The sequence below is a fragment of the Fomitopsis serialis genome, assembly GCF_022376445.1.
Source record: "Fomitopsis serialis strain Sig1Antser10 chromosome Unknown B0H18scaffold_48, whole genome shotgun sequence".
NCBI classification, from domain to species: domain Eukaryota; kingdom Fungi; phylum Basidiomycota; class Agaricomycetes; order Polyporales; family Fomitopsidaceae; genus Fomitopsis; species Fomitopsis serialis.
This window is the reverse complement of record NW_025955008.1, coordinates 187,450-210,513: the sequence shown is the minus strand read 5'-3', so window position 1 is coordinate 210,513 and position 23,064 is coordinate 187,450. Positions and strand designations below refer to the sequence as shown.

General features: G+C 57.2%; 9 protein-coding genes across 9 annotated transcripts; 2 read left to right on the top strand and 7 right to left on the bottom strand.

The window, feature by feature from the left end:
• Positions 1 to 1,015: 1,015 nt before the first annotated feature.
• B0H18DRAFT_1015572 (proline iminopeptidase) lies at positions 1,016 to 2,958 on the bottom strand. The gene is made up of 16 exons (XM_048029216.1): positions 2,816 to 2,958; positions 2,729 to 2,763; positions 2,654 to 2,668; positions 2,538 to 2,599; positions 2,445 to 2,485; positions 2,292 to 2,397; positions 2,173 to 2,237; positions 2,087 to 2,110; positions 1,982 to 2,038; positions 1,795 to 1,920; positions 1,667 to 1,735; positions 1,557 to 1,596; positions 1,444 to 1,493; positions 1,338 to 1,389; positions 1,251 to 1,277; positions 1,016 to 1,193 (listed from the first exon to the last, which is right to left on the bottom strand). The coding sequence occupies exons 1-16, from the start codon at positions 2,917 to 2,919 to the stop codon at positions 1,083 to 1,085; spliced, it is 984 nt and encodes a 327-aa protein (XP_047891844.1). The 5' UTR covers positions 2,920 to 2,958; the 3' UTR covers positions 1,016 to 1,082.
• Positions 2,959 to 4,051: 1,093 nt separating this feature from the next.
• Positions 4,052 to 6,446, top strand: B0H18DRAFT_1120537 (maltose permease; the record flags this gene model as incomplete). The annotated part of the gene is made up of 14 exons (XM_048034148.1): positions 4,052 to 4,297; positions 4,350 to 4,522; positions 4,587 to 4,711; positions 4,770 to 4,865; positions 4,927 to 4,936; positions 4,989 to 5,054; positions 5,106 to 5,332; positions 5,388 to 5,447; positions 5,502 to 5,602; positions 5,662 to 5,820; positions 5,885 to 5,919; positions 5,974 to 6,099; positions 6,162 to 6,284; positions 6,341 to 6,446. 14 exons carry the CDS (start codon positions 4,052 to 4,054, stop codon positions 6,444 to 6,446), a joined length of 1,653 nt encoding a protein of 550 aa, XP_047891843.1.
• A 159-nt stretch (positions 6,447 to 6,605) lies between these two features.
• On the bottom strand, positions 6,606 to 9,480 carry B0H18DRAFT_1180022 (tripeptidyl peptidase A; the record flags this gene model as incomplete). Its single annotated transcript, XM_048035953.1, has 12 exons — positions 6,606 to 7,066; positions 7,121 to 7,401; positions 7,522 to 7,594; positions 7,650 to 7,725; positions 7,776 to 7,920; positions 7,978 to 8,025; positions 8,077 to 8,152; positions 8,216 to 8,337; positions 8,388 to 8,438; positions 8,496 to 8,931; positions 8,986 to 9,190; positions 9,266 to 9,480. 12 exons carry the CDS (start codon positions 9,478 to 9,480, stop codon positions 6,986 to 6,988), a joined length of 1,809 nt encoding a protein of 602 aa, XP_047891842.1. The 3' UTR covers positions 6,606 to 6,985.
• Positions 9,481 to 10,979: 1,499 nt separating this feature from the next.
• On the bottom strand, positions 10,980 to 11,167 carry B0H18DRAFT_1015544 (uncharacterized protein; the record flags this gene model as incomplete). Its single annotated transcript, XM_048029215.1, has 1 exon — positions 10,980 to 11,167. A coding segment is annotated over one exon (188 nt), but the record flags the coding sequence as incomplete, so codon positions are not given.
• A 304-nt stretch (positions 11,168 to 11,471) lies between these two features.
• On the bottom strand, positions 11,472 to 11,939 carry B0H18DRAFT_1120535 (uncharacterized protein; the record flags this gene model as incomplete). Its single annotated transcript, XM_048034147.1, has 3 exons — positions 11,472 to 11,695; positions 11,754 to 11,804; positions 11,867 to 11,939. 3 exons carry the CDS (start codon positions 11,937 to 11,939, stop codon positions 11,472 to 11,474), a joined length of 348 nt encoding a protein of 115 aa, XP_047891840.1.
• An 812-nt stretch (positions 11,940 to 12,751) lies between these two features.
• B0H18DRAFT_1015538 (cyclophilin-like protein) lies at positions 12,752 to 14,465 on the bottom strand (the record flags this gene model as incomplete). Its single annotated transcript, XM_048029214.1, has 8 exons — positions 14,439 to 14,465; positions 14,206 to 14,237; positions 14,107 to 14,145; positions 13,894 to 14,054; positions 13,719 to 13,836; positions 13,576 to 13,629; positions 13,280 to 13,385; positions 12,752 to 12,759 (listed from the first exon to the last, which is right to left on the bottom strand). The coding sequence occupies exons 1-8, from the start codon at positions 14,443 to 14,445 to the stop codon at positions 12,752 to 12,754; spliced, it is 525 nt and encodes a 174-aa protein (XP_047891839.1). The 5' UTR covers positions 14,446 to 14,465.
• Positions 14,466 to 14,632: 167 nt separating this feature from the next.
• Positions 14,633 to 17,114, top strand: B0H18DRAFT_1015533 (G-protein alpha subunit). Its single transcript, XM_048029213.1, has 10 exons — positions 14,633 to 14,984; positions 15,194 to 15,319; positions 15,346 to 15,950; positions 16,003 to 16,055; positions 16,109 to 16,185; positions 16,221 to 16,301; positions 16,355 to 16,463; positions 16,520 to 16,574; positions 16,628 to 16,760; positions 16,815 to 17,114. The coding sequence occupies exons 1-10, from the start codon at positions 14,775 to 14,777 to the stop codon at positions 16,896 to 16,898; spliced, it is 1,533 nt and encodes a 510-aa protein (XP_047891838.1). The 5' UTR covers positions 14,633 to 14,774; the 3' UTR covers positions 16,899 to 17,114.
• Positions 17,115 to 19,487: 2,373 nt separating this feature from the next.
• Positions 19,488 to 20,405, bottom strand: B0H18DRAFT_1015525 (uncharacterized protein; the record flags this gene model as incomplete). The annotated part of the gene is made up of 2 exons (XM_048029212.1): positions 19,605 to 20,405; positions 19,488 to 19,547 (listed from the first exon to the last, which is right to left on the bottom strand). A coding segment is annotated over exon 1 (662 nt), but the record flags the coding sequence as incomplete, so codon positions are not given.
• Positions 20,406 to 21,876: 1,471 nt separating this feature from the next.
• B0H18DRAFT_1015520 (uncharacterized protein) lies at positions 21,877 to 22,477 on the bottom strand. The gene is made up of 3 exons (XM_048029211.1): positions 22,301 to 22,477; positions 22,154 to 22,233; positions 21,877 to 22,105 (listed from the first exon to the last, which is right to left on the bottom strand). The coding sequence occupies exons 1-3, from the start codon at positions 22,331 to 22,333 to the stop codon at positions 21,925 to 21,927; spliced, it is 294 nt and encodes a 97-aa protein (XP_047891836.1). The 5' UTR covers positions 22,334 to 22,477; the 3' UTR covers positions 21,877 to 21,924.
• Between the last annotated feature and the right edge of the window lie 587 nt (positions 22,478 to 23,064).

Genomic DNA, 23,064 nt, shown 5'->3' with positions numbered 1-23,064 from the left:
CTGCTGTTACGGCACCACCGGAAGGAAGTGACATATCCCTTCATCGACTGCTCAAGGCCATAAGGAATGAGCTGCCTCGTGTCCACCGGCCACGGGCGGGATTGCGCATTCTTTTTCGAGTTCTTTTTGAGGCCGGCCGACGCGACGGCGCCGCTGAATGTCTTCGTCTCGACCGCTTTATTCAGGATACCGCCGAGGTGCCGAACGAGCGCTTCCACGAAGTCCCTGAGCGTGAACCGACGACGAGGCATGAACCGGTGCAGCCGTGCTAGTAGTGCCCCCGTCGTCCCGTTGCGCGGCGACACCGGGCAGGCGCACACAGAGAGGGATGTGTAGAGCCCCTCGAGCTCCTCCTGCGAGCGCGGCATGCTCAAGAAGGCCACGCACGCACTCAAGTACGCATGATGTGACTTGCGGATGCTCTCGTAGCCCTCAAACCGAGGCGGGAAGAAAGGCAGGTCCATCGCGTAGACGTGGTTATCGTCCTTCCCGTCCAAGACGTGAAGACATCCGCAGAGGACTCGGGCACAGTGAGTCGGGCGTGCCGGGTCCCTCATGCAAGCTGTGAAAAGCCGTGCGATCTCGTCTGTTCTACGAGTCGCCATGGTGTCTTGGATAACTGTCCTGTACAGAGCACTATGAGTTAGCTACCGTGATCAAAGTCCTGCAACAATGATGGGCTAATACTCACCTTCAAGCAAGAGAGAAGAGTTGAGGAAAACGCTCTCTGCGCTTGCCGGCACTGATTGCTATGGGCGGGCGTGAGACTGATGGGAGTACTTATATGACGACAGCAGCGACTAGTGGCCATTGAACCAAATGCCCGGATTGCTCGTAATCCTCTTCGTAGGTATGATGGCCACCGCCCGTCTTGTTGGCGAGCAGCATGCGGGACACTTAGTCGAACTTTGACAACCCCTCAGCACCAGACCACCAAACACGGCGACTTGAGAAGCGTCACGACCTGATGCATATCGTACAATTTGAACCGCATCCGAGTACAGTGCTAACTTACTTTACATCCAAGCTTGTATATCCAGCCTCCCCTTCATCGTATCAGCCTGGATAAGCCCTGCTCCAGCTCAGAGATCAGCGAACTTGTCCGCTGCCTCGACGAGCAGTTTCGACGTCCCCGGCTCTCGCGCGGAGTGCCCCGCGTCGGGGACGATGTGCAGCGTGATCTCCGGCCAGACCTGCCAAACACTATCAGTCATGCTTTGGAGAATTCAGAGTGAGAACGTAAGGCGCACCTTCTTGAGATCATACGCCGTGGTTGCCTGTGTGACAGAGACTGATGTTAGAAGTGTACAAGACGTGTGATGTGGTGGCACGCGTACCGGGCAGACCACGTCGTACCGCCCTTGCACGACGATGCACGGGATGTGGCGGCTGGGGGGCGATGTCAAATTCTGTCGTTAGTCAGAAGTTGATACTGGTACGCACATCTTGTCGATCTCTTGCTTCTCCAGCAGCTGGCCGTCCCGCATGAAGCCCTGCCCAAGAACCGTCAATATGTACCGTCCACAGGCTACGAAGCAGAGAATGCTGATACTTACATCATTGACGAAGTAGTGATTCTCGATCTTCGCAAACGCGCTACGGACACAACCAGACGACCGATCAACTTCTTACGATCTGACAGAGTCGCAGGGCCACCGACACTCACGTCGCCCACTTATCGTCCTCGACGTGCGCAAGCTGCGCCGGGTCGACATACAGCTTTGACGTCGCCATCCTGCACACTTCCGCAATCAGATTTACGCCCCCGTCGCAGGGAAGGACGAGGGGACGTACTCCCACTTGGACCATGCCTTCGCGGCGCGCAGGCTCACCTCTTCGTCGGCGGAGTTGAGCTGCGCGTGATACGCCGTGACCATGTCTTGCCGCTCGGGCTCAGGGATGGGCGCGATGTATTCTTCCCTGCGTCGAGTCGGATGTCAGGTCGATGGAGGAGCTGGAGTGATGCGGAGGGCAGATGGCTCACCATGCGTCTGGGAAGAGATGGGAGGTGCCTTCTTGGTAGAAGAAGCGGAGCTCGCTGAAGGAATCAGAATCCATCCATATTCTCCGAAATGTCTCATTTCACCTTTTGCGCAAAGTGAATATCCCGCTGCACGATGGAGCTGTTAATGGCATATTCATTGACCCCGGACTCGGACAGCTTGGACATACCGAAGTACGAGCGACTTCACGCGGTCGGGGTGGCTCTCCGAGTAAGCCAGGGCCAAGGTCGATCCCTGTGCAACGCATGAGACGGCGTGACGGCGATACAGACATCCGCAGACACGTACCCACGATCCTCCAAAGACGTTCCACTTGTCGATCTTGAGCTGTTCGCGGAGCTTCTCCATGTCCTTCACCAGGTCCCAGGTGGTGTTCTCCTCCAGAGACGCGGTGCTGTCGGACGATGAGGCGATGACTCAAACTGTTGTGAATGAACCTACGGTGTTGACTTTCCCGAGCCTCTTTGGTCGAAGAGTACGATCTGGGTTCCATGTCAGTAGTGAGTGCCGAGAGGAGCTGTGGGACAGACATACCTTGTACTTCTCGGGGTTGAAGTAGGCGCGATCTTTCGCATCTGTACCATTTCCAGGACCACCTATGATGCACCGTAAGACTCTGCATCTATTGACTATTCTCAAAGGCGACTTACCATGAAGGAAAACGACTTCGACAACATCGGATTAGTAGCAGCCACACGAGCGTTCCGCGACGTGGAGACGCGTACCTGGGTTGCCCTTGGGGTTGCCGCTCACTTCATAGCTGCACCCCTCCATTGAGACTAATCACGCACATCAGTTGATATTGGACGTACTAGAGCGTATGCAGGTCCGAGACCTTCAGCTTCCCCGTCTCGTACGGCTCGATGGGCGGGTACATCTTCGGCGCGCGTCGCGATCCCTCGAGGTTCTGGCTCATGTTGCGTTGAGGCGAGTGGAGTCTGGCTTGTAGTAGAGGTCTGGGGAGACGGGCGGGCCCTGAGGAATGTATTGGGGCTGTGAGTCTCAGTGGGTCGGACCGAGAGCCTCTGCCAGTGCGAGCGAGGAGGACGGGGTTGTATCGTGAGATCGCGATCATACTTACTATTAGACGCCTTCCTTTCCCGGCGACGACTCGGACTTGTGCACCTCGATCATCTACCGATCGCAGTACTCTGTCTCTCGCTCCCACTGCTACTCTTCGCTCTCTCGTCCAAGCCCACTTTCCTGGCTGAATCTCGACATATCATATGTTCACAGCCAGGCTGCTGTATCCAGGCTGAATATAAGGAGAACTCCTCGAGCGCAGGCGCCGTTCGTACGATCCCTATCGGACGTAGCAGCCGGGACGGACCTGCGGTACGGCTGGAATGCATTGGGCTAGTCAAGACCTGCTGGTATGTCTATGAGCCGACCGGAGAGTGAGGCATTGACAGGCATACGGGAATGTTGCAGCTTCTGCCGTCGGAAGACCCGACCAGTGTGAAAGCCCGTGTCGCAAGGCTGTGCAGCATCCTGAGCAGCAGAATGCGCCTCCGCGTCGTCAATTCCACTCCTCGTGCAATGAAGAGCCTTACGGTGATTTGCTCTCAGATTCGGATGGTGAACGGAACTCTAACACAACTTGACAGAGGCTGATGCCCAGGAGCGAATCACAAGGGCTGAATGTGCGCTTCTAGAGGCCGTCGAGGCGCTACGCATGAGAATAGACGGACGCGGGCTCACAATCTCCATCATGGACGGACGCGAGCCTGTCAGGTGGCCCTCTCGCCGCAGCGCGACTCGTCCGGAATGGACAGGCTGCATGTGCGTCTGGGCCTTGTGACGACGGCGACGTCCTCCAACACCGCGCCGTGCCCCGATATGCCTGTGGACGAGCCGGGTCTGCAGGAACCATCTTTCATACACCATCACACGTCCGGCGTCCGCGCCCACTCTCGTCTCGCCTCCCCACACCCGAGCATAAGAGCCTCCGGGGACGGTTCCCACCCCGCGTTTCGACACACCTTCCCCGCATTCGCAGGTGCCTACTGTCCCCGTACCCGCACTCGCGCTCGCACGGCCAAGGTGAGATGGCGCACCCCGAGAAAGACGACCACGAGCCCGAGAAAGTCAACCATGGGCCCGAGCACGTCGAGGACGCGGCGAGCATCGACAAGGGGAAACCGCCGCCATACAGCAACCTGACAGCGCTCGCGCACGCTGCCGCGTCGGAGAAGGCGTACACGCCATGGCAGGCGGTCCGGGTGTACTGGCAGGCGACGCTTTGGTGTCTGTTCATGTGCATGGGCGCGCTGCTGTGGGGCTATGACTCTCAAGTGAGCACGCACTGCACGGGCATCTCGCAGGTCACTCACTCGTGCTGTGTAGGTCGGAGGCGGTCTGCTCAGTGTACCGTCTTTCCGTCGGGACTTCGGCTTCTACAGCGGAGGCGCAGGAGAATACATACTTGCGGCGCAATGGCAGAGCGCCTTCAACAGTGTCAGCTCCATTGGCGGCATGTTTGGTGGCCTGTCCCTGGGCTATGTCTCTGATAAGCTCGGGTGAGCGCTCAGGATTCTATACCAGCAAATGTACGGTGCTGAATGCGCGCGCGACAATGCACAGACGGAGAGGTGCAATGGGTGTTTGCTGCATTGTGTCCATCGTGGGCATTTTCATCCAATTCTTCACGTACCCGCACAAGAACGCGCAGCTCATCGTCGGGAAACTAGTCAACGGGTATGCCTTGGGTAAGCGTCCTCGCAGTCCCTGGTCTATGCAAAACTGAGTCTGATGCACTCCGCCCAGGCATGTACGTCTCCGGGGCAAGCTCGTACTGTGCCGAGGTGTCGCCCCTGGCGCTGCGTGGTATCACGACGTCATCGGTGAACCTCTGGATCGTTCGTGAGTACTGCACTCTATCGCTGGCCCGGACCTCAGCTCACGCCGCCGTCTCTTTCCACAGTCGGACAATTGTGAGTTCTACATAGCACATGGCATCGGGCCACTCTGATGACCCCGGCGAAGGATGTCGAACGGCGTCATTGAAGGCACAGGCAGCTGGACGTCCTCATACGCATATAGGCTACCCTTGTGAGTCCTAATCCTCTCACTTCATCACGTACTGACCCCACTTGGGTGCAGCGCCCTCCAATGGATCTTCCCGGTCATCCTGCTCATTGGCCTCCCCTTCGCGCCCGAGTCGCCGTGGTGGCTCGTGCGCAGGGGCCGGAAGGACGATGCGCGCGGGATCCTCGTGCGCCTCTCGGACGGCTCGTCGGACGTCGACATGCAGCTCCGGCAAATCCAGGACACGATCGCGCTCGAGGACAGCTTCGCGGCGAACTCGACGTATGCGGATTGCTTCAGAGGTGAGCTGGTGATGTGGTGTGTATTGAAGGTGGGCGGGAGGCTGATGCGCAGCAGGGGTGAATGGCAGGCGGACGATGATTGCGTGTATGGTGTTCGTTCTGCAGCAGGCGGCAGGTGAGGAGATGATTGACATTTGATAGGTTGAATGGATCGCTGACCGAGAAATAGGCGTGGTATTCGTCCTGGGATACAGCACGTACTTCTTCGAGCTCGCCGGATTCCAGGACAGCAACGCGTTCCGGCTCGGCGTTGGCGTGACTGGCATTGGTGTAAGCCCCCTCACCTTCCCCATCTAGTCTTGTTTGATAATCTCTATGTGCACTCCAAGGTCGCGGGCAACCTGATCAACTTCTACACGGTGAACAAGGTCGGCCGGCGATCTATGTTCAACTGGACGATGTTCGCGAGCACGATCGTGCTCTTCCTCATCGGCTTCCTCGCCATCCCGTCGAATAACCAGAGCGCGAAGTGGGCGATGGCGTCCTTCGTACGTGCTCCGCGTCCTCCTACCCTCATACCACTGCGCATGCTAACGAATCGCTGCTGACTAGACGATCATCTACAACTTCATCTATCAACTCGGATTGTGAGTAGACTGATTCAACGTATGCGGTGCATATAGCTGACCACGACATATCAGGGGCCCACTCGGGTACGTCATCTTCGCCGAAGTCTCCTCCGCGAAGCTGCGCTCCAAGACGGTTGGCATTGGTATCCTCGTCAATTCGCTCTGCGGTATGGTCATGAACATCATCATCCCGTACCTGTACGTCCTTCCCATCGCACGCCCGTTTCTCCATGCACTAAGTCGTGATGCGCCTGCGCCAGGGTGACCCCGGACGAGGCGAACCTCGGCGGGAAGGTCGGCTTCATCTTTGGCGGGCTCTGCGCGATCGGCACGGCGTGGGGATACTTCTACATCCCCGAGACCAAGAACCGGACCGTTGACGAGTGAGTGCCCTTTTCCGCTGTGTCGATGGTTGGCGGGGGTTGACGCGATGTGAAAGGCTGGACACGATGTTCGAGCGCAAGGTCGCGCCACGCAAGTTCGGCACGTACGTGATCGAGGAGGAGGATCTGCCTGTGCCTGCGCAGGAGATTGCAAGTTCATGACATGTGTCGCGGAATGTATTGCCAGCGTCGCTGGGGCATAGGAAATTAATGATACAGATACACGATGTCCTTGGAAGCGATGGACAGTGTTGTAACGAACGTGACTGCGATGATCCATGTCTTGACGCTTGGTACTTGCGATTGTATCCTCTAGGGATGTACTGGTATCGTCTGCGCTTCGTAATACTTGCTATCGAGGGTGAATGACTAGGATGCGACTCGGCGAGTCTGATATTCCGCAGTGCTTGTGCTGATCATGAACCTTCCTAAATGCACGGTGCAAGAAAATGAGACCTGAAGCTTTATATTTCAGCCATGTTCCCTAACTCGAAATGCCGCCAAGAAGGGCGGCGCTATCTTACTCGCGCAAGTCTTTGGTCAGGGAGGCGAGAGTCTCTTCCACTATCGAAACATTGAGGTACTGGCATGGTGTCCGGATCCGGGACCGCTGTAGTAATACTAAGTATCAGCAGCGCTAGCGAGCACTTATTACACCATATTTTCTACTCTTTACCACAGCGCGTTCGAGAATCCAAACGTCACGCACCCAGGACAAGTTCTTTCAGAACGCCAAAGTTGGGCGTGCCCCACCCAGTGACAGGATCCCATCCTATGGTTGCCTAGTCACAATTCAATGAGTAAACCCTTCACTGACATCACACAATCAACCTCACGTTAAAGCCCTCTGTACCACACCCCGGGTTGTTACCGACAGTGATATCGTTGAACCCCGTTGTCGTCTGCGCGTTGAGCGAATAAATCAATGGATTGAGGAAGCCAAGTGGGAACTTCCCGCTGGCGATGCGCGCGTCATTGAGTAGGGACACGAATGCTGTGAACGTGGGCGTGGAGCAGGAGGTCCCGTCGACGAGGCCAGTTTCCGCGTCCCATACAATAGTGAAATCGACGCCCTCAGCAGAGACGTCAGGGTAGGCCTGTTGGATCGTCAGTGGAACTGCTTAGATGTTATGGAGAGAATGACACACTCGGCCAGACCTTCGGAGAGCGAGATATCAGTCTGTGTGCGAGCTATCCTATCATCACTGGCACCTCACTACTCACGCGTTATACAGACCCGCATACGTCCCTGGAGCCAGCTCGCCGAGGTACTTCGTCACCGCAGTGTCCTGGTAGGATGGTCGAGCGAACTAGACAGACGATTCAGCGCGTCCCCAAGACCAGTAACACCAAAGCCTCACGCACGTAGTTGCTGAACCCACCGCCAGAGAACCACGCCGCAATCTCTGGCACCCCCGAAGTCGCTCCCACAGCCGTGACGCTGACAAGCATCTGTTAGTGCACACTGTGGCCAGCAGAATGGATTCTCACTAAGGGCAGCTAGCTGGGAATCCGGGTATGAACATCGTCACGTTGCGACCATCGTTGCTGTAGCACTCCTGGGTAGCCGGGTCCGGGTCACCGTCGCCCACACCCGCGTCTCCGGAGCCGAACATAATCGAGATCCCTCGGGCACCTAAGAAATCTTGGGTCAGCGATCGTGTCCACACGGGGATCAACGTCGCATACACACCAAGCTGCGCGAACTCTGCGCAGACGCGCGTCGCATAGCTGTACGGGACTGCAGAACCCTATGAAGTACAGTTACACCATCACTAGAAAAACATCGTACCGGTCTGCTCGTCGTCTTCGTAGCTGGTGGAGATCGACTGTGGCAGGTCCTCTGCAGAGAGCACGTATTCGAGCCACTACAAATGCGTCAGGTCCCAAGTTGAAAAACTTCGCACAAGTACCTAGGACCAGCCACTCGCCTGCATGTATGGCTCATTTGAGTCCGTAGGCTCGAGATCATCAGGGATGAAAGGCGGGCTCCCGCCAGTCGTGTAGAACGTTCCCGGCGTCGGGTACGTAAGGCTGAACGCATATTGTGTATCTGACCTCCCGGTTTAGTCGCAGATTTCACAGCGTCAATACATTTCCTACCCAAGTTCGCTTCAATCCCAGCATCAGCCGGTGTCTGGTTGTTAAGTCCACCTACGAACGTAGTGATGGCTAAGTTACAGCAAAAGATCGACCACGGACTGCTCTCACCATTGATATAGACCACCGAGAACGTGCTGTTAGCAGCATATGACACCTCCTCTCCCAAAAACTGATAGTAATCTGCGTAGTTCGCGTACTGCTCCAAGTAGCCCGTCACAGCGATTTTGTTCTCCCCGGGCACCTGCGGCGTGTACCCTGTCGCGTTGTACAGCTCCAGCAAGCACTCCGGGGTGATGGTCCCGTTGCAACTTGCGGCGACTTGCCCCCCGGAAGCGCTGGGCACGGCGATCCTAGCGCCGTCTGACTGAGGAATAGCGGTGTTTGCGCGGAAGGAGCGGTAAGTGGTCCGCATCGGAGTGAAGCGGGAGAACATGGTGGTGGGCTGGACGACCTCGATGTGGTCGTGCAGGTACTCCGGAAGGCTGTACGACGTCGTGCGGACGAGCGAATCGCCGCTGGCGGTGTGCGCCCACACATGGTAGGTCTAGGCGACATGTGAGCATTATCAGACATGCTTGAAGACGGAGCCATAGCTTACAGTGTCCAACATTGTCTCCGCCAACGAGACAGGCACCCTGACAGTGACCCAGTCGCCAGCGGGGGACCGCGACAACGCGTCACTCAAGAGACCATGCGACGCAAGCCACTCCTCGACCAACTGCACGCTCTCCGGACGAGGCGCGACGAGCGCCTCCACGTCTTCCTTCGACAAGTGCTCTCCGTACCTCTCACTCGACGGATCACTATATCGCGCGACCAACATTCCAATCAGCACCTTCGCTCGCGCATGCATGTCCAGTAGATAACTCGAGACGCACCTCACAGCGTACAGATGCTCCTCCAGCTCAGCGAACTTGGGCTGTGGCAGGCCGATGCGAAGCTCCATCGTGTGCGCGGGCGGCGCAGGGCGCAGGGCGTTCCAACCCCGGGGCGGGTGCACCGTCTCCTTCACCCTGTGCGTATACTCCGCAGGCGCCGCGGCAGCGAGCGCACCCAGTACGGCCCATAGCAAGGCGGACCGCAGCGACGGCATCGTGTTATTCGGAACTGGAGAGCCCGAGACGAGGATGAGCTATCGAGGTCAGAGGGGCTGGTCTGCGGATGGACCGTCGACTCTATTATGTAGGTGGACACCTGTATGGTGTCATCCTACAGACGGACACGGTAGGGTATTCACAGCGCTATGACACCCGAATACGCATGCAGTCTGCCAGGAACAGAGGGCGTGCATGACCTGCGGCGTAAGCGGAGGGAATGATTCGTCTATCTTTAATCAAGGGACATGTTGTGAGACGCACTGACTGAGGGATCGCAGGGATCGAGTTGCCTGCAGATGACACAGGTCAGCGTTCGCCGTGAGAATGGACAGTGCGCTGCTCACCTCGGATACGGTATAATCATATTCAAGTGCTTTGTACCCCACAAGGGAATAGCGACCCCGCAGAGGGACCGATGCAGGAAGATATTATAAGGGTACCGGTATAGCAATTGCCCTATAGAGCAACATCTGCAGCAGTATTCATGGACTTCTAACGCTCTCGACTGAGAAGAGACTCGGAGCAAGGAACAATTATGTCACGTAAGGGTACGTCACGAGATGCCACTGGCCGCAAACCAAGATACTTAGCGAGCGAATGCAGCCTGAGAGCGGAAAAGTGCTTGACCACTCTCGTCGTTCTTCTCGTCTGCTTGTCCTCCGTCGCCGCTCCCTGCCTGCCCTTGCCCTCTTGCTAGCTAGCCTGCAGGCCTGCTTGATTGCCCACTCGGCCTATCGCCGTTTCACTGGCTCCGAGTCGCTCGGGCTGTCTTTCCTGCTCGTTCTTGCCGGCCCATGCTCCTCCTCTAGCCAGCTCACCCACGTGCCCGCCGATGCTCGCCTTCTCGCCCGCTTTTCCTCGCCTTCTCGCCCACTTGTCCTCGCCTTCTTGTCCGTCCACCCAACTTCCCGCCAGCTCACTTGCTCGACCACTTGCCCACCCTATGCAGGATAATCTACACAGCCCGTACTTGACCCCGCCCGAACCCTGTACCCGGACAGGTACGGGTCCGGGGCGCAAGACAAGGCAAACAAGTGTTCAGGCGCCCGGCAACAATTACAGACGAGAGAGCCTTGCTCGAGCAAGGGACTCATAGCAAGTAAAGATAGTCTCGACGTCAAGTCACCTGTCTCGTCTTCAGAGTTCACGGACTCGGGAGGACGTCTCGCGACTGCTGTCCTCTTTCCTCCTTCGGTTCTCGCGCGAGATGTCGTAATAGTAGGCGCAATAGGCGATGATAGCGATGCATGTAGCGGCGATGCAGACGCTGTAGCCTGCTATGTATCGGGGAAGGAGTGGCTATACATAGATGATTCCGCCAACTAAAGTATCTTCAGCACGAGCTCCGCACGAGAGTAGTATCGGGCGATGCACGATTGCCAAACCCGACTTGCCAGACTGTTCTGCTCTTTGATGATGCCCACCCACTAGTCACGAGTATCGGGCTCGATTCAAGTCCGCGTCAGTGAGCCCGCACTCACAGTCGATGCCGAACCGATAATCGCAATCGGCATAGCGTGCCCTGTGCTGCAAGTTCGTGTTGTCATGCACGACAAGCAACATTATGTGGCCCGTGAATGCAAGCGCCGTGAACGAGACGGCGAAAAGGAAGCGGCGCCGGATGTGGTCCGATATCGTTGCGACGACGAAGGCGCACGCCCAGGGGGGGCAGATCAGCTGCATCCGAGTGCTGCTATGGTCAAGTCTGGATGATTGCAGGGGAGAAGTATGCTATAAAGAGCGTGATCCCAATTGTCAGCGAGCGTGAATGGGATAGGCTATTGACGCGAACCGTAGCCGTATCATGAACACACGAGGCAGAGATACATGAACCCGCCTATGGTGATCTTGACTAGGCGACGTAAGTCCACAAGACATCCTACCTGGCGCTACAACTTGAACCCGACTGGCAGACCTACCGTGAAGTTTGTGGGTCGTCCCGATGCGATACACCGACGTCTTCAGGAAGCCTCGCCTTGACGAAGCCTCACTCTGGCGAGAGCCTGCCTGCTTCCTCGGGGAAGTCGGGGAAGTCGGGGATGAAGAAGGACAGAAAGCGGACACCGCGCACATCAGTGTACTTACCTTCTGTGGGACTCTGCAAGAACACTGTTCCATGGGAGAGGGACCCGGGGAACGAGGAGCTACGGCCTACGAGGTTGTTAAGGAGAAGAAGAGTGCCCATTTTGTGCTTTCGCTGGCCTGTGCCACCTACACGGTCCTGAGTATAAGACTACGGGCCGTCGCGCATCGAGAGACTAGAACGTACACATTGGCACGAGGCATAGGCAAGCGGGGATGACACCGTCCCTGACCAGACCTAACACATCCAGCGGCTGTTATCAGAAGCGCTTCTGCCGCTTCACGGATAGATACACCTACCGAGGAAGGATCGCGCTGCAACAAGCCCAGAAAGGTTCTGCGTCAAGCCTTGGCACACAGACAGGAAGAACATAGACGCAGACACTGAGTTCACTTCGTGTTGAGTGAGATTGGACGCAAAGGTCGACGTACGTGGGGCTTCAGCCTTTTACAAGCGCATTGAAGGGGATGTCAAGGAGTATGCAAGGGCTGAAGCTGAACCGCATTCAGATCCTTGGGGGACGATCGAGCGAGGACACTGTTGCACTGTGTCCCTTCGAGCTTCGGGTCGTCTTTGAGCCCCAACAGGACAGCGTTGCCTACGTTTGTTCTATGATTCTGAAGACGCGTCAACGCTTCGTTCGGCGACACGTGAACGAACTCACCCGAGTCACCGGTCGAAGTAGGTCAACAGGTACATCACAGAAAGCACCGGCATGACCCTCATGTCGATCTTGCGCATCATCCTCGCTTCGTCTACCGCGGGGAACCGCAGCCTATACTGCTTTCCGCACTGAATCAGCTTCTCAATGTTCACCTTGCAACGCTATGGGGATGCGGCAGCGCCCTTTGAGGATACAGACCCCGACGAGGGGCAACATACTCTTTTCCTGAAGATCGCGGGACGCCAAATGTCGTCAATTTCGAAGTCACAGGAGGGCAGATGATATGGAAGACCACTCACACTCCAAGTCGGCGTCTTCGGTCATCGCCTCTTCGCTGAGTTCACAACCTCAACGTTCAACAGGTCAACACATCTTATACTGTGGCGCACCGGCGCAGACTGGGATATCCTAGCAGCTCCGCGTAGTAGCGCACTATCAGTGCTTTCTGGATGTTGGGATGGTTCCAACCGGCGGCGAAATCATAACGGAAGATGCTGTAAAGGACAAGTCTCGCGAATCGTTAAACGACTGGCCTCCGGGCTCCGGCCCGGGAAAAGGTCACGATCGACTGAGGACTACCGTTTGCACACCGTCCTGACAACGGTGGTAGCGAGCCTAGAACGCTAGCCCAAAGAGGTCAAGTCATAGCGTTGGACTCATCACGAACTCGCCCCCTCGACAACGCAACACCGAACGAGATCATGATCCTGCCAATGAGACTTTGATGGGATTGTTTTCTTTTGAGTTTGATGCGCCCCCAAGCGTAAGTAGCGTGGATCGACGAATTCGAGGGACAACGAATACGTGCTAGTGCGTACTTTGTGGCGCAGAGGCGGTGAGGCAGGTGAGCTAACTTGGAGATAACGCGTACGTTGTCGGGATCAGGCAGCTGGTTCTCTCGGTTACTTTTAGAACACGGGAGATTGATGAAGGCTACGTCAGGACGGATAACAATGCCGGTGGGAGTAGTAGTAGTAAGGGGAACGCGGGCTCGCGTTCGATCAGGCACGTTCGCTCTCGGAGACGGGTACCCAGGGCCAGCGGAAACCGCAGAGTCCTCGAAAGAGAACGCGTGTGCGGAGAAGAGGGAAGACGGGGCTGCAGCTATCGCCCTGCAGCTTGGCATCAGCTATGGGATTTGCGTGGATCGTGATCTGAAGACAGTGATGATGAATCTTGTTAGGAATGGTTCGCCGTAGCAGTAACCGCAAGCCGCACGCTGAGCACAGGACTGCTCGGTTCCTATACGGGCAACGCCGCAGCACGTCATAGAGCTGGCCTCTCACTGAAGAACCGAACAATGCTGTGTCCGGCGCACCACACGCAGGCGCGGAGACGACTCACATTGTTCAGCTTGATTTCTGTCAGGGGGCGGTTCTTCGCATTCACTGGGGCGCGCTCCATGCGTCCAGTGCGGTGTCCGCGCCGTCGATGACCTGTGCAAGCGTCTTTCAGCAGTAGTCCGTACGGCGCAGCGGGAGCCGTACCTTGCCAAAGATAGTGTACTTCCCATCCAGGTGGGGTTGTTTTGCGTAGGTGATGAAAAACTGGGACTTGTTCGTGTCCGGGCCTGCATTTGCCATAGCCACATTCCACGGTGTTGAACTGAACGGCGTCCGGGGCTATCAGCGGGGGGTTCGCACGGGGTGTGCACCGGCCGACCTTGAGCGTGGAACGAATCTCGTCCGCGAAGGGGGCCCGTAGATGCTCTGGCCGCCCTTGCCCGAGCCAGAGGGATCACCCGTTTGAATCATGAAGCCCTTGATGTTTCGGTGCCAGATGCAGCCATCATAGTAGCCCGAGGCACACAATGCTAAGAAGTTCTGTCGAATGGAGGTTATTCATTGCAATGTAGGAAGGTCGCGGCACGCTCACCTCAGCTGCCTTGGGCACTGCCTCGCAGAAGAGTTCGATCTGGAGGGCGACAGGAAATGAGCTCACGGTGTGTGAGGATATATGGGTGTGCGAGCAGACCTTGATGTCGCCGGAAGACGTATGGAGGGTGACTGACTAGAGTGGATCAGGCCATCACGATGTCATCAGATGCGGACGGAGCATGCGGGCGTACCATTTTTCTCGCTATCAGCTGCGAGCAGTGCTCGAGCTAGTTTCAGCAGGCAGGATGCAGGCGCAGTGGTCGCACGGCGGACGGCAGCGGTGCTCGAAGCGCGGGCAGGACAGGCTGGTGGCTGTGGGCGCGCTCCCGCCGGGCATCAGGCGCACACACAAACGCCACAAAGGGCCGCGTGCCGGGCGGCGCCGGCCACGCTCGCGGAGGCATTCGCGCAGCGATCGCGGGCGCGGGCTGTGATTGGCTGGGGCGCCGGGTGAGAGGCCGGAGCCCGGAGATCGGGGAGGAGGCGATCGGTGTGCAGGAGCGAGGGTTCCATCTACGGGCTGCTTCTAACATACATCACGTCGATGGGCGGCCGTCACTCCAGCCAGCCTAAAAGAGGGCGGGCATCACCTGCCATCTCCCACTGTCTGCCCTCTCGCTGCCACCACCACCACCCTCGTCGCCGTCGCCGTCGCCAGCATCGGCCATGATCTCCACATCGAGGCCCCCCTCCCTGCAAAGTGTAGCTACGGAGGATCCCCTCTCTGCCATCATGCGTCCCCCGCCGGCGGAGTCCTCCGAGAACCGCCTGGCGCGTCTCCAGCGCGAGGCCAACGCGAAGAAGATCAGCGACAGCATCGACGAGGCCATCAAGCAGGACAGGGAGCGGTTGAAGAAGCGCAAGGAGGATGTCAAGGTGAGTGCACATTCCCGTCTCGTGCCGTGGGCAGCGTGTGTCCACGTCTGCTCTACCCTCTGCTCGGCGGTAGCCGCCGCTCGACTGCGCTTTCCTGACCCCAAGTGCAGTGCGCTGCCATTGCCAGTTTGTCAAATTTCTGAAACGCTTCGTTCACATCATCTTCTGTGGACCCGAGCGACTCTGTGCTCATCCCCGGGTCGTTGTAGCTTCTCCTTCTCGGTCAGGCCGAGTCAGGCAAATCCACGCTCCAGAAGCAGTTCCAACTCATATACAACCCGGCATCTCTCGACGAAGAGCGACTCTCATGGCGAGTCGTAATCCAATATAACATCGTCCGGCCTGTGCTGCGCATCTCGAGGCGCTCGACTTGTATGCCGAGGGAGACTCGGATGATGACGTCGCGGAGAAGATGAACCTTGCCTACGGCACGCCGGAGATCCGCATCAGGAATGCCGACAAGAGCGAGAAACTGGGAAGAAACGCGGACGCGAGTGCGAGCCGGGAGACCCTGCAACCGTCCCGTCCCGTCCCGTCCATGGATCAGCAGCTAGCAACTCTCCGGCTTCGCCTGTCACCGCTTGTCCAACTCGAGTCGCAGCTCGCTGACCGCTTAGGCGGCGTATCGGTGTCTGGCTCCGGCAAAGGCAGCGTGATGGTGCGCTCGGGTTGGCAAGCACGAACCTTCGGTCTCACATTCGGCAAGGCAAGAGAACGGACTAGCAGCTCGAGGGGTCGCTTTAGCTTCACGGGCCAACGCAGCGCGCTCGAGAACGCCCCGATCGAGCGAAAGAGTATGGATGTGGACGGCTCGGAGTACCCGGTAGTGGAGAAGGACAAGCTCGTGGAAGAGGTTGCAATGGTTCTCAACTCATGTAAGGACGACGTCCGGGAACTGTGGCGACATCCCGCCGTGAAGCGGCTGCGAGAGAACCGGAAACTGCGGCTAGAAGAGTGGGCTGAATAGTGAGTGTTCCACGTCGTAGCACTTGGAATGCATTATTGATCCCAGGACAAGCTTTATGGATAACATCGCTCGCGTCTCCTCACCAGGATACATCCCCATAACCGGTGAGCAGGCACCTGGAATCCCGTCCTGGAAGACAGGGCTAATTCTCTCACAGATGACATCCTTCACGCGCGAATACAGACCATGGGAGTCGCAGAGCACATCTTTGACGTGCCGCTCCATGGCCGCAATGTCACTTGGCATTTATACGATGTTGGTGGTGCTAGGGACAGAGACACACATGGGTCCCGTACTTCGATGACGCCACCGCTATTATTTTCCTGGCGCCGGTCAGCGCATTCGATCAGGTGAATTTTTACGCATCAGTTTGTTGGGGACACCGCAACTGACAGATTGGCAGTACCTGAGCGAGGACCCCCGGACAAACCGTATAGACGACTCATTGCAGCTCTTCAAACAGATATGCTCAAATCCGCTGCTCAAACAAGCACATCTGGTTCTCTTTCTTAGTACGTCGTACACTAGTTCTCATTGCAGACGCCTAACCTGATTCTGTGATGCTCAGATAAGGCGGATGTCCTTGCTGAGAAGCTTGCCCGGGGGGTCAGAGTTAAGAAATAGTCTGTATCTCTACCTGTATCGGAGTGACTATGCCCTGACAGTCCGGTGACAGCATCACGTCCTACGGCGACCGGCCAAATGAGGTCGACGCGGTTGTATCATACTTCAAGGCACACTTCACACAAGTGCATACACGTAACAACGAGGGCAAGCGTGTGCTCTATACCCACCTAACAAGCGTCGTGGTATGTTGCGCGTTGTCCTTCTCTCAATGACGTCGACGCTGATGTGCGCCGCAGGACACGAAGGCGATGCAGAGCATCATCTCCAATGTGCGCGACTCGATATTCCGCGATTACCTCAAGTCCGCTGCGCTCGTGTAATCCCGGCTCCGCCCTCTCCCTGCATTCAACCCTGTATCCACCGCACAAACACACTGTGGCATACCCGCCAAGCCACTTATCCACGCTTCCCGCCTATCTTATCGCCTTCCCCTTCGCCGCCATGTTGTTTTCGTACTCTGATTCTTTTCCACTGTCCTGCTCCGTCATAACTGTTAGCGTCTCGTTGTAATTTTCTCTTCTCGGTGCCATACAAGCTCTCGGACTGCTCTCTTCGCTTTCTTAATACGTTTCCTTTCATCGGAGTCGTTATTGTTGTGTGTTGTAGACTGGACATCCGCAGGTGGTGTCGTATATCATACGTAGAGTCCAGCTGGAGGTGCGGTGCGCCGGTGTTGTAAAACCTTCATGATTGTTTTCGTAGCGACGTATGGTACTGTACAATGTTGGGTTCTGATACGTATTCATAAGTTATCGTGTCTTTTCTCCGTCTCATCCGTCTGCGCGAGCGCTACAACATAGCTTGAATACTAGTGCAGTCAAGTTCTGTTGCGTGGATTGTGCTTTATCCGCGCAAACGCTGGTACAAAGTAACTTACAAGGGTCTGCTTACGTTAGCGCTCTCGAATGACGTGGGCGCAGCGCGCTGCTTGGGTGGCTCTCGCGGGTACTACCGTACATGGGCAGTGACATTTTAACACACCATCCCTGTTCTCGACGTCCGCCCCCTCAGGCCCAAAACCATTAATTATCTGAAGCGAAGAAACGGCGATGGTCACTAGTATGTACTTGCGTCAGACACCTCAGTGCTCAGCGCTCAGCCTTCAAGTTCGGGTGAGCATATGCACTTACAGACGTGGACAAGTCATCCTTCAACGTTTCAACATTCAATGTTCAACCTACGTGCCTCACCTAGACTGGCAGGACAAATAAAACCGTTTGCCATCACGAATACCTCACTCGCACGACTCCCAAAAATTACTGTTGAAGAAGCCTCTGTTCTACGGCTATCCATATATAGATCGTTGTAAATGGGATTGGGCACAGGTTCAGACATATAAAAGACTCATACCGTGCGTCGTCCCTGTCTCTGAGATATTCCTGGCTGATACTACAACCTACAAAACCAGCGCAATACTATGCGATTGTATGCATACCTCCAAACCCGTGAAGTTCGTCGTTCGAGGTCGAGGTCACATATGTATTCAGGTCGTCTCGTCATATGCGTTGCTCGCGACCCGACCCTCTTGTGGCACGTTCATGCTTGCATTCGACGACCGAACAGAGCCAAATCACAGGAATTCACTACGGCGACTAGATATCAGGTCTATCACCTGGCGCCAACGCGGCGTTCTTGTGGTCCCGATTGTCTCCCTGCGCGGCGTACTCTCCTTTGTAGTAACTCATTTGAAACCTTCCAGATATATGCACGTGAAGTGTGCTTGACCTCAATTTTGGATTGTCTCTGTGTCTTGCTGCGCCTTGCATTGTCGCGCTTCCCGGACTCCTGGGAACCCGGGTCTTGGCCGCGAGGAGAAGGTCTGGCTGGAATACATAAGCTGCATGGCGGCCCCTCAGGCTGCCCGCTCTCCCTGTCGTCGCAGACACCATCCTATCACCAGTGGCACTCACCCGTCGATTTGCGGGTCGATCATAGATCTCGCGCTCGTCGAGAGAACCCTTGACGCTACGTCTTATGTCCCTGTTGGTGCCTTTGTCCTCCTCCTGGGCCATCAGCTTACTCATTGTCGGTGGCAAAATGTGGTCTGTGACTGCGCTCACCAGCAATCCTCAGGGTCGATGGCGCTTCAGTGTCCGGTGGGTGACGGTGTCCTTCGTTTCCGTTCGAGCGCTCACTGGCAGAACTACAGATGAGAGAGGGATCGGCCTCACGTTGAGCGCGTGGTCGAGGCGTACCAGGACAAGCAAAGTAGTACCCTGAGGCAGGGGAATGTATGGGTCGTAAGTTTCCTTTAGAGATTGGTGTGCACGCTATACCGTCGCACGCGTGCATCCCTCATTGAGTCGCTGTAATCAATGCCAATCATTCCTGTTGGAGACAGCCCCCGTTGTGGTGTGGCTGCAGAGTTGCTTCGAGTCGTCACTCCTCAGTCACGGATGCACAAACGAGCGAGTCCTCTGTTCCTCTGCACATGCGTGCGAGGTAAAATTGATTATCTGACAGTCGAGGAAAGATCGCGATGCTGATACAAACCCCAGATCCACAGGACAAAACGGAAGGAACTACACGACGGATACTACAACATACAATCCACAGTTATACACGACACAAGCAGGACAGTAGCCTACCATCAGCCGCGACGAGCGCGTTTGGATAATGGGAACAATGCCTCTCTTCTTCCAACACCCCGCAATACGTCTTGCGGGTCGTAGGGTCTCGCCCATGGATAGTCCGGCTCGGAGACGTCGTCTTCGAAGCCGTTGTAGCCGGAACGGGCTTGGGGACGTAGCCTCGCGGCTGGCTAGGACCTGCCGTCGGCTGAGCAATAGTACTGCGTCGAAGGTGAGCGGACTCCCGACCACTGTCGGAGCTCGCTTCCTCGTCATCGTCCTCGCCTTCGCCTCGTCGTCGCTTCCTAAATTGAGAGATCGAAGAACCATATTCCACGACGAAAGACGGACGGTGCGACTGGGGCGTAAAGCGTGCAGGCCGCAGCGAACCAGTCGGACCTGCCTCGGGAGTGTCAGCCCGCCGGGAGGGCCCTGCCTGGGGTTGAGCGCGCGTACCTCGCCCGGCCTCGTCAACCATCCTCGATGGATGAAAAGCCTTCGGGCGCCTTCCACTGTCAGGGGACTCGAAGGATTCGCCGTCGAGGTCGTCCGAATCGGGCTGCCTTCTCCGCGGTACAGCACCTCGAGTACGTCGAGGGGGGGTCACCGGCTCCGGGCTTTGCTCGACGGCAGGCAATGGATCCGAGACGGGAGGGGACGACGGTGGCAGGGGCGACGAGTTGAAGTCTCGCCGAGGCCTCCGTGGCCGGAACTTAAAGGCCGGCCGCAGGGGAGGCGCACTGGGGGGCTCGAAGTCTTCGCTGCAGAAGAATTCGGCGTCGTCGATGTCCACTGGTGGCCCCTGCGCCTGCGGTTCTTCCACCGAGGAAGGGACCGAGGAAGGGATCTCGTCCAAGTAGAACGCACTCTGGTCGTTCTCGTCCGGCAGCGGCTCCCCTGCAGCCTGCATCATCTGGGCAAGTGACGGCCTCCACTTCCCCTCCAGCCAGCCAGAAGACGGGTCCTTCAGTTCCACTATGAGGGCCTCGGTGACTAGGCGCTTCGCCTGCATCTCGATGACCCACTCTGCAACCAAGTCCGACTGCGCCTTGAGGAAGTCAATCATCTCGTTGAGCTGCTTCCTCTTCGCCTTCAAACCGCGCAGCTTTTGAACAGCGGCGCGGGCCTCGTCCCTGAGCCTGAGCGCGATAGCCTTCTCCATCCCCTCGGTCCGCATCGGAGGCTCCCCGTCGGCGGCAAAAGCGGCAACAACGGCAGCATCGTACACCGCCTTCACCTGCTTCTGCAACTTAGCGAGTCTGGCATCCTCCACGTCCTCCTCATCCTCCGACTCGACGTCGACAAGGCTGTCGACGAATTTGCTGTGGAGCGCGGCGTGTTCTCGCTCCTTGAGCTCGATGTCGCCGATTGGCTCAGGGGATCCGTCTTGTGCCGCGAACTCTAGGAAAGAGTGATGGATGGCTTTGAGCGGGCTTGGGGGCTCGTCCTCATCGGCGGCAGCGTTGCTAAGTTGGCCCGACGGACCGGCTTGTGCGGCGGGCGCGGGCGCAGACGTGGCCTGTGCGGCCGCCTCGATGTTCTCCTGGTTATCCTGGTCCTCAGACGAGGTCATCTCCGCAGGCGGGGGGACACGCTGAGGCCGAGGCGCGGAGGGGCGCGGCTGACGCACTGCGACCTCTTCGTCGCTGAGAGCCACAAAGGCTATACATAATGATAGGTGAGCGACGTTCAGTGATCTTCCGAGTCAATGACACAAACACTTACGCTCACGGCGCTCTCGGCGGACATGCTCCGGCGTCTCGGGCACCTTGAAGCGGACGTCGTGCGGTGAGAGGCGGGGCCTTGAAGGACCGGCGACTGGCTGCGGCTGGGGGACAGGGCTCCGCGGCACCACTGGTCGCCTGAGGATCGACAGCCCGGGCGCGCACGTCGGGAAGGGCGAAGGCTCAGGAGTCGGGGTCCGAGGCCTCGGGCAGATGAAGAATGGGTTTGAAGACCCTTCCTCGTGCTGCTGCGACCACGACGGCGCGCGGCGACGCGAAGGCCCTGCCTGAGCAGACAGTCTCGATGGGCCCGCTTCGGGTTGCGCGGGCGGGGGAGGAGGCCGCGTGAAGACGGGCGGCCGTGGTGGGAGTTTGATGTCGAGCGGTGTCGATTGGTGAGGGCGTGGGCGCGGATTGGCGGGGGCGGGTTGAAGGTGGAACAATGGGGAGATGCGGAGTGGCGAGAGCTTGCGCAAGAGTCCAGGTAAGAAGGTGCGACGAGTCGACCCCTCACCATCCGTCGCTGAGTCGGGCGGCCCGAGGTCGGGGCCGAGGTCGTGCACCGATGCTGTTCCGAGTGGCTGGGGTTTGATCCCGAACTTGTCCATGACCTCCAAGATGCCCCTAGTGCCGTATGAGATGCCGTCTGGCACTGTCTGGAAATGTGATGTTGGTGCTGCCGCGCTAGTGGGAACACCTATCGCGAGGTGTCCCCACTGGCGCTGCTGCGCCGGCGCCTCGTATTCAAAGAGTCTTGATGACCCTTGAACAAAACGAGGCGCGGGTTGGAGCCGAGCCGCTGGAGAGTCGCGTTCCGCGCGCGCTTTTTTGAGAGGCTCATCAGTGGCCACTACAACTAGAACCAGGTGAGCGTACCTCTCGAACTAGCGGCCGGGACATGGGTCGGGGCGACTGGAAGCGGTGCTTCCTCGGGACGTGGCGGCGATGGTGGCGGCGGTGTCGGGATGAGCTGCTGCCTGACAGCCTCTTCATCATCCTCGTCGGACACATCCTCGACGACGACCTTCGGCTTCTTTCTCAGCCTTGGCGGTCTATCTAAGAAAGGGTAAGTGACGCTCTGAAGATAATGGAGATGATGAGTTACATTGTGATATACTTCCACCGTATATCGCAGGTTGAAATGTGATCTCCTCTTCTACCTCCTCTTCTTTGGGCTCCGCGCCGGTGTCGAAACGTCTCGACCTTCTAACGGGCCCTTGCTCCTTTTTCAATCTAATGTGGCGTTGGATCGCCTGTCGGACAACACCAAGAACAACTCACGGTTCAACACCATCGGGATGCCTGGACACCAGCGCGTCGATGATATCCAACGTCTTACCGTTCGCGCGAACACCCTCTCGCTGAACGCCACGATGGTCAGTAGCTGGGTGAAGCGAAGGACGCGTAACTGAGACGCCGCACACGTACCTTCGCCAGTTGCTGGATTTCGGCGCGTTTCATTGCGCGAAGGGCCTTTTTGTTCAGAACTTTTTGTGTTCATTGTGATGGAGTTCGATGTAAAGTGTGCTAATGCTCGACTTAGACAGGGGATGGGGACCAAGTGGGTCGCAGGGGAGGGAGGAGCAAAGCGCAGGTGATGGGTAATGCACAAGAGTTGAACTTCGGACAAGAGGACATGTGCGATTTATAACATTTGGAGAACAAAGGCTGCGGCTAATTGCCCACGGTCCGAATTCGGTCAAGTCTGCTCAGCCACAGGCCTCCGGGCCTGGACTCCGAAACCTGGAGAATCCAAGCGATGTTCCGACGAATATGGAAACTGTTAACAAGAGCGGTGCCCGAGTCGACCTCTTGTGACTGAGCGATACAAGGCTATATCGACAACATGCGCAGCCTCTGTGCTTCCTCCAGCATATCATGGGCTGTCAAAGCGCTATATGTATCATGCCTCGTAACAGGATGTATGCTCGCTAGCGACGAAGTGAATTGATAGTATTATGTGCAGTAGAACAACACAGTGAGTGGGACGTTCGTGTGATAAAGCCGATTGGGAGTCAATGCAGGACATCTGATTGTTGACCACGAGTAGAACACCGTACCGCAAGGCGGTCTACGTACCCGAGTCTCGCGGGTCCCCAAGATGGTACAGACGGCGTGACGTCCGCTACTAAGTACTAAGACTTGCCACTCTTGTCCAGGGCCGCCTGCGCAGCTTGTGCGAGCGTGGTCTC

What these genes read in the sequence shown, in the direction of transcription:
- B0H18DRAFT_1015520 (XM_048029211.1), bottom strand. Translation starts at nt 22,333, where the DNA reads ATGAAACGCGCCGAAATCCAGCAACTGGCGAAG. An exon ending in AAATCCAGCAACTGGCGAAG is followed by an intron (nt 22,234 to 22,300) that starts GTACGTGTGCGG and finishes CGTGGCGTTCAG; the next exon opens with CGAGAGGGTGTTCGCGCGAA. An exon ending in CATCCCGATGGTGTTGAACC is followed by an intron (nt 22,106 to 22,153) that starts GTGAGTTGTTCT and finishes ACGCCACATTAG; the next exon opens with ATTGAAAAAGGAGCAAGGGC.
- B0H18DRAFT_1015533 (XM_048029213.1), top strand. Translation starts at nt 14,775, where the DNA reads ATGATCTCCACATCGAGGCCCCCCTCCCTGCAAAGTGTAGCTACGGAG. An exon ending in AGCGCAAGGAGGATGTCAAG is followed by an intron (nt 14,985 to 15,193) that starts GTGAGTGCACAT and finishes GGGTCGTTGTAG; the next exon opens with CTTCTCCTTCTCGGTCAGGC. An exon ending in CGGTCAGCGCATTCGATCAG is followed by an intron (nt 16,302 to 16,354) that starts GTGAATTTTTAC and finishes ACAGATTGGCAG; the next exon opens with TACCTGAGCGAGGACCCCCG.
- B0H18DRAFT_1015572 (XM_048029216.1), bottom strand. Translation starts at nt 2,919, where the DNA reads ATGAGCCAGAACCTCGAGGGATCGCGACGCGCGCCGAAGATGTACCCG. An exon ending in TCGGACCTGCATACGCTCTA is followed by an intron (nt 2,764 to 2,815) that starts GTACGTCCAATA and finishes GGAGGGGTGCAG; the next exon opens with CTATGAAGTGAGCGGCAACC. An exon ending in CGGCGTATGATCTCAAGAAG is followed by an intron (nt 1,194 to 1,250) that starts GTGCGCCTTACG and finishes AGTGTTTGGCAG; the next exon opens with GTCTGGCCGGAGATCACGCT.